This window comes from Gambusia affinis, linkage group LG06 (assembly GCF_019740435.1).
Source record: "Gambusia affinis linkage group LG06, SWU_Gaff_1.0, whole genome shotgun sequence".
Classification (NCBI taxonomy): domain Eukaryota; kingdom Metazoa; phylum Chordata; class Actinopteri; order Cyprinodontiformes; family Poeciliidae; genus Gambusia; species Gambusia affinis.
In genome coordinates this window covers 22,107,670-22,115,850 of record NC_057873.1, presented here as the reverse complement: position 1 = coordinate 22,115,850, position 8,181 = coordinate 22,107,670, and the positions used below count along the sequence as shown (strand labels likewise).

Genomic DNA, 8,181 nt, shown 5'->3' with positions numbered 1-8,181 from the left:
GTAGCACCACCTAGTGGTAATCAAAAACTAAAAATAGTGAAATGGTGTCATCTATAATACCGTCCACTGCAAACTGTTTATACTTATTGTACTTTCTACATCATAACCATAAACTGTAGTGCATTTTGTTCGATCTGTATGTAAAAGACTAAAGTATCACATAATTATAAAATAGCTGCAAAAAACCTGTACAATATTTCAAAATCCACCCTGGCAGCACCATTCTTCTGAAGGGTCAGGGAGGCTGACATCATAGACAATTTTCAGATTTTTGTAAAAGTAAAAAAAAATAACGTTCAGATTTTTTCTTTCAGATCACAAAGTTCAACCAAGTCCATGGTTGAATCTCAAACTGAATTAAAGGGGTATGAATATTTGTCCTGCATGTTGTTTTCTAGAGACAAAACTGTTAGAAAAAAAAAGGAAAAAGTTGGCAAATTACCCCAAATTTATTTGGCAAACAAACGTCACATGAAGGGCTTGAAGCAAAAATACTTCAGTTACATAAGGAGGATGTGGCTCTTGATTTATGTTTAAACTATCTGGGTGAAATAACCAAGAGAAATTTGTTTTATTTCTAAAACGTTCTTTTGATCTACACTAATGCAGACTGACTGTGCACTGTACTGTATCTGTACAGTGCAATTCAGATACCCCAAATATCTGAACTGCATTAAATAATTAACTTCTATTTAACTCTGCAGGCCGTTTTCTATGACTAAATCATCATCCAACAGATTAAACTTGGAGAAGCACAGAAAGTTTAAATGTAGCAGGTATTCACAGCACAGGTGCCAGATGTTTAAAATCCTGCTGCTATGACAACATATCCTGATAATTAAATCAACACAGCTGAATCTCTACGAGTAGCCTCCTGGGTTAAACAGCTTGATGACGACGGCTTCGTAAGGCTGCAGTTGGAGAGAGTACAGATACGTCGAACCCATGTGGTTCATTCCTGTGCTGGCCACAAACACGCCCCTTTCAGGCAGGCCGGGAGCCCAGGCCGGGTCCAGGGAGAGCGGCTCGGGCCACATGTTGAGCAGAACGAGGAACTGCACGCAACCCCAGGAGCGCAGGAAGGCCAGGAAGGGACGAGGAGGAGCGGAGGAGTTGGAAAACGAACGCGAGGAAAAGTTGTAGGTGGCGTTGAAGGGGAGGAGCGTCAAGCTGCCGTAGAGGAGAGCTTCTTCTCTGGATTTGGAGTGGCCGAGAGTGGAGAAGAGAGCAACTTCCGAGTGCTTTGACTCTTTGTCCTAAAAGGTGGAGGGCACAGGAAAAAAAATACTTTTTTTTTTTTTTAAAAACAGTTGGCAGCAAATAGTGAGAATAATCCTTCAGAAATCTGGCCACACATTTATCTCATTACTCTGTGGGGAAACAGCGGTTTATTTCTTTCCATGCTTGGGGTTTAAATCCGATAACGTCTGGACTGCTAAGATTTTACCCATGTGTGGTCGATTTCTTCCCCGTATCTGAAAGCAGGTGACCCTGGCAGAGTCATCATCAGCACCAGGAATAATCTCTTCAGCTCAACAGGCACCTCGCCTCCAACCTGCAGATGTTACAAAATATTACTGGAATACAGTCAACACCAATTAAAATGAGTGAGGAGGAATCCAAGTTTTTCAAACATAATTTACAACCAGATTTAAGGGGTTGCATGTTAAATCCCCTTCTAAAAGAAAATAAAAAGATTTTTAAAAATATCTACTATAAGAAAAATTATTTCCTAATACTCACAATTTTATTTCTGTTTTCAAGTTTTAAAAAGAAGAAGAAAAACCTTTGCAAAGAGGATGAATGCATTTATTACCACAGAAATCTGATACTTGTAAATAAAAGAAAAGCAACCTAATGACAAGGAAAATATATAAATATATAACAAGTACTTTTAGAACCAGTCTTTGTGGAAATGTAATAAAAACATATGGCAACTAAATTTCTTTCCAGATTTCAGGGTTAAAGTCTTGTGTGAGTGCAAATAAATTTACAGTTTAAAAGGGGAGGGGAAAAACATTTTGCATTTTTGCAGGACCTGATATAAAGTTGTTATAACATTCTCCTAGCATCCTTGAAACGAAAGGAAAATACCAAAGTTGCAAGTAAATAACTCGAATCTTCCAGCATCCATAAATACAGCAATTATACAGCAATATATTTCCAAGTTAAACAATTTGCCCTTCCATTAATAAGCTACATTTCATCTCTTGCCTTAAAAAAGGTATTGTGGAGGGGAATAATCTAAAAGTCATTGGACAGCAGCTTTCAAGACCTGGGGTTGGAAACCCCTGACCTAGACAAACCTAGTTAGATTAAATAAGCGTGCATGAAAATATCTTACTGTCCAGCTGGTCCATACGTCTTCCTGTCGTGTTTGCAGCAGCGTCTCTACAGCTTCAGCTACTTCTTCAGCAGAGAGAGGCTGCTCCGACTTTGGTAACATGGATCTCATGACCACATTTACCAACGTAAGGTTCTGAGTCGAGGCGTTCAGCCGGCGCAGAACATCTGAGGTCTGTTCTACCAACAAAATCCTGTAGTAAACATGGACTTGCATATTTATTTGCACATCTTGCAATGCAAAAAGAAAACAACAACAAAAAAAACTTTGATTGTAAGTTGCACCTTTCCTCCTGCTGAGTGCTAAATTCCTCAAAGACTCTCCTCCACTCCAGCAGAGTCTGATACGTTTAATGCCCAAAAAAAAAAAAACAGGAATTCATGAGAATAGCGCTTCCACCAAGATAAAAGATATCAGTAGCGTATTTACCTCCGCCGAATATGCTGGATCAGAGTCACAGATGACAAATCCGGCCACACCTTGCTCCAACCAGAACCTTAATGCATCCTGGGGAAAAGAAAATGCCTCTTAATCAGCACATTGGTGTGACAAGCTGTTCCACGACCGTCGTTTTCACTCGTACAGTAGCTGAACGGTTCGACGGTTTGTTTCCGGGCATCTCCTCCCGTCCCATCAGATTCACTTCACATATGCTCAACACCACCCTTAGATCTGAAAGATCAAATTCCCAAACATGTTGTTGGTGTTTGTGCAGGAAAACTCCAATAAAAACGGAACAGCAAATCCTTTTACTTACCCGCTTTGTTGCTCTCTGCGAGCAGATGTTGGATCTGAGCCTGTGTTTCCAGGGCCTCAGCGACCTCACTGAGGTCATCTGGAGTTGCCTTTTTATGAAACACACCCTGCAGGATTAGAGCTCCAACTCCCAAAGACTTGAGGTAGGGAAGGCGCTCGCACACCGCTGCAGAGAAAATATTCAAGTTTAACCAGAGGGTAACTAATTTCTTTAAATACAACAACTTTTCTGTCTAAATACACCCCTACAATCTGAATGATGGGCCAGCATTAGGGGTTTTTGTGAATTGTTGGTAGATAAGTAGCCTCAGCCAAAACAAAAACATGCCATGCGTCATCTTTTCCATCATGTAAGATACAGTCACCTCGTGCACTGCAAAAAGGGGCACTGTCTGCAACATTTAATATTTTAAATGTTATGTACCAAACCAAACCTAAAATGCTGAATTAGAGGAAGGAAACTGCACATTTAGCAGTATCTTGAAGTAATCATCTTCTGTGTGCAGACCTTATCGGCCTGCATCGTGTCACTCAAGAAACTTTGACCCACTTCTGTAAACAATGCTTTGGTTCTGTAAAATGTCTGAACTGTGACATGTTGTACAGTTTTCACTTGGATCAGCTAACATTTCACTAATTTAGGATGCGATTCTTTACTGAACAGTTCTTTTTCTTAGCCAGTTTGTTTTAGATTTTCTTTTTTTTCCCCAATCTGACAGCGCAGCTCTGCTGGAATTTACTTGAATTTTCTTTTTCTTTTTACAATTACATAAAACATAATTATGCTGGGTTTTATCTGTCAAATTAGACAGATGTTGCTAATTTTAACAATAGATTACAAAATGTAGGTAGGGTGCAATTTATATTAGGCTTACTTGTGCATGACAGCAATTTTCTCAGTTATGTAGATTATCGATTCTGCTAATGCTAAACAGAATTTTGAAATCGATCAAATAAGTTTATGTACAACCCACCCTCTATGTGGGTTTGCTATCACATCTCAAAGACAAGCTGGTGCAAAATTTCAACATGATGTCATTCAATCAGACCACTAGAAGGTGACACAAGTGTTTCAAATAAAATAATTGATTTGTGTCAAATATTGGATCCATAGGAATTTGCCTGCATTAAGACTGAACATGATTGTGTGGCATTTCCCAACAATGGACTGAAAGGGAATAATTCACAGCTCACAGTAGGTATGCAACATTTGTAGATATCATTTTAAAAGGCAGTAAAATAACCTAAAAATGACAAAGATTTTCCGTGCAAGTTAGAAATCCATGCAGCCAATGGAAATCCCAAACTATGGATCAGCTCTTAGCCCTAAATTTAGATTGAAATGTGTGAAAAGTTGTGACGCAAAACAGAAAATTACTCACAAAAACAGTCATTCATTTAAAAAAGAGAGAAGAAAATTCTGCCACACGACTTTCAGCAATTAATCTTTGATGAATGTTCCACTCTGTGGTTACAATATATATGCATTTATTTAATATGATCAAGTATCAAACCAGATGATTATGGGGATAGGTAATTGTAAACAGGTCCTTTGGCTGATTTTTATTCATTGACGCAAATCTTGAGATCAATATTGTTTAAAGAGAAAGAAAAGCAACTCAAATGTATAAGGGGAGCATGCAGTCAGTGACAGATTCACAACTGTCAAAATGGAGCTAAACCAGCCACAGCCACGCTTCTTTGACCTGTTGAGAGAAAAACTACTTGGAAAAATACAGCAAACTCTCCACAACCAAGCTCAACAGTTAACGAGGCTTTTGTTTTTCCCAGAAAACATCTCAAGTTTTGACATTGTTCCACAAGTAGTAGATTGGTGTTTTCATTTTTATTTTTTGATTAAACGATTTTACGAAAATGCTGCTACATAAAACTGTACAAATAAATAATTTTTAAAAAACCCTTCTCTTTTGCTATCCAATAAATTAGAATAAAAAAAAGCGTAAAATTTTTTTCTACTCTACTGAGTCATTTTTTTTTTCATAATTTAACATGTTTCAAAATAACATATTTGCCGTCACATTTCCTCTTATTCTTACCGTTGATGCCCCCTGACCTCTCGTCCTGCACGTGCGGGCTCGGCTCTGGCTGGATCTGGTAGAACAGACTCCTCTGCCACCACTTCAGCGTCGTCGGAACCGGTTTCGGGCTTATGACAACGATGGCGACGGCAACGGCGAGCATAGTCATCCATGCCAGCCAGAACAGCACCACCAGGTAACAGCGTACGGCCCGCCAGCCCGGGCCCCCAGCTGCGGCCTCCAGCTGCTGCCTGTTCATTGGCTGCCACTGACACACCGGCTCCAAGCCGAGCAGAGGGGCTGTCTCCGAGGCGCCCTCGCCACCCGGCGGCCCTGCGTCCGGCACGCTGCCGTAACAGGCTTCTGCTCCCGCGTTCAGAGGCATGTGGACCCGGCTGCAGGTTAGTAAAATACCCAACAGGAGAAAAATCAGTGAATGTGATTAAAGGGCACAGACAGTACTGCCTCTGGTCACATTAACCCAATTACGCTTCTTTGATCTGCTCCTACCTTTTACACAGGTGATTTAAGCGGTTCATTTACTTATTTTGGCTTGTTGCTGGTCACGTGACTCGGACCAGTCCTGCTGCCTTGGACTTTATACCACAGGGGCCGCTTTTCATTGGCTGCTGCCCATTCTACGTGGTCACGTGCGTGGCCGTCTCACAAACACGCTTCCCGTTAGCTAAGTACAGCATATTGGCAGCACTGATACAACTTCTACACCTTGAAGCCTGTCTGCTACACAGTCTTACATTAGCTAAACAGATCAATATGCAACGTGTACTGTATCTGACATACACTAAAGATTTTATTTTAGCAGAAAAGGCTTTGGACTAAACTGTTACTCGTGTTAGCCACTCTAGCACCAAGTACAGCTAGTCAATCAACCATCGCTGTGTTCAGGAAAGCGCTGATTAATAATCGAGAAATATTTATCAAGCCTGGAAACTTGATATCGTAACGGACTGAATGTTATGTTTTTAATGTAATCTTTGCTCGTCTTGCGGGCGCAGGCGGTTGCCACGGTAACAGGTGTGCTTAAACTACAAAGAGAGAGAGAGTAAAAAGGTACGAGTGGTTTTGAGTTGATCACCTGTTCGGGCTATTTTACCTTTGTTTACCTTTGCTGTGGCGCATTACAGCCGCTGTAGTTTCTAAACTACAGCGGCTGTAGTTTAGAATTACCTTGTTCGTTTGCGGCTAATTACCTTGTTCGTTTGTAAGTATACGTCATTCACAACAAACATCAAATAGAACAAATAGATTTCATAAACCTTTAACAAACAAATGGCTTCTTTACCTTAACAGAGCTCTTTGGTTCCTCTTAACAGTCTGTAGCTTCTCATATTGAGGTCATCAAACCAAATTTCAGATCTACCATTACTGACTGACTGACACCTGCTGGCCTCAGGTTTGCAACCAGCTTGTGACTGAGAAACCAGTAACCTCCTCCCAGATGATGACATGAACTTGATAGTTCCTCTGTCCGTTGTAGAAGCTGATACATTATGAAAATCCGGTAAAAATGATGCACTAATCGAGTCATGTTTACATAGAAACAACGCTGCGAGGCTTTGTTTGTGAGATTGCGGTCACGTGTGGTCGGTTGTGGGCGGAGCTTGGTAAGGTCCATTATGGCAACACTGTGAACGTTTTCCACAACATTTTATGTTTCCAAGACAACAGAGTCTCATGTATACCACATTTTAGGTCAGGTATTCCTTTTTTAGGCGTAAAATAGAAGAGGAATTTCCTATACAAAAATCAATCAAGCTTCATATCAAATATTTAAATATAGATAATAAAAATGATGCAATTAATGTGTATTTGATAAAAATCTCCATATAAAAAAACAACAACTATGCTATTATATGAATAATATAAGCTTGCTAAAAGAGCTAGTAATTAAAATATAAATAAAATTTAACAAAGCTTATAAATATATAAAGTAAATAAAGGTTTAATAGCATGGTTTAAAATCAACCAGACTCTGAGAATTGTCAGAAATGTGTTACAGCCGTGTTGTGGCCCACACAGTTATGGGAAAGACTGGTTACTTTAGAGTTGTCTACCTGACCGTCACTGCCAGCCTGTGGTGATACTGTGCTTTTGCACATTATTCTAGTTTTTGAGAAGTACCTGTAATTGTGATTGACTGTTGCTCCAAAACTTGCATAACTGTAATATTCAATAAAGAGCATCAGCTTTCCCGCCTCTTTGCTATGCATGCCGACATTCCTGTCTTAGAAAGTTTCAAAAACGTTTTGCCTCCCCAGGACAGTCCTGTGTTGTTAAAATGTATGCTTTTCATCTTTGTATGTTTTTATTCATTTTTCATCTTTTTTTTAAGCATTTCATAGGATTAATAATTTTTACTTCAGTCTGAATACAATATAGCAACTAGTTTTTAAACTAGACAGTTATCTTTGGTTGTTTTACATGAATGTGTACTGGAAATTATTAATTGACAACCTCTCTTCCCTTTGAACTTAATTTCTGCTAAAATTGACCAACTTTACTGGAAAAACTGACTGGAAGTTTAGAAATATTTGCCAGTACTAACACAAATGGTATAAATCAGAAAATACTACAAAATAGGATAATAGGATCTCTTTCTTAATAAGAAAAATACACGTATTGGTATCTACAGACATTTCCTGAAAACATTAGCTGGACTTATTCAGTCTTAGTCTTTAAAAACAGTTTCTCAGTTCAGCAGAAGGAAAATTTAATCTCAAATGTCACACTTGCAAGACTCAGAAATATTAACAATTTTGGTGAGCTGCAACACCAAGAGGTTTATATTGTCTTACGCCGGAAAACTCAACCAATACTCACTGTTTTTCCTCCAGAAAGATCCAGTGTTTCATTTACCTTCCTGCTTTCTGTTGTCCACCAGTGTTTCTGGTATAGCAAAATGTTGGCGTCTAATTATTTTATGGTCTGACTTGTCAGGATTTTGTTTGGCAAGAGGACGGACTGTCAAATACAAACTCTGCTCAGTTAATTAATACAGAGGTGTGAATCGTCCCCACACCA

General features: G+C 39.3%; 1 protein-coding gene across 1 annotated transcript; it reads right to left on the bottom strand.

Moving 5' to 3' along the window:
* Positions 1 to 433: 433 nt before the first annotated feature.
* Positions 434 to 5,749, bottom strand: si:dkey-202g17.3 (4F2 cell-surface antigen heavy chain). Its single transcript, XM_044120691.1, has 9 exons — positions 5,650 to 5,749; positions 5,158 to 5,534; positions 3,102 to 3,266; positions 2,928 to 3,016; positions 2,774 to 2,851; positions 2,629 to 2,684; positions 2,345 to 2,537; positions 1,448 to 1,555; positions 434 to 1,256 (listed from the first exon to the last, which is right to left on the bottom strand). Exons 1-9 carry the CDS (start codon positions 5,676 to 5,678, stop codon positions 861 to 863), a joined length of 1,491 nt encoding a protein of 496 aa, XP_043976626.1. The 5' UTR covers positions 5,679 to 5,749; the 3' UTR covers positions 434 to 860.
* Positions 5,750 to 8,181: the final 2,432 nt, after the last annotated feature.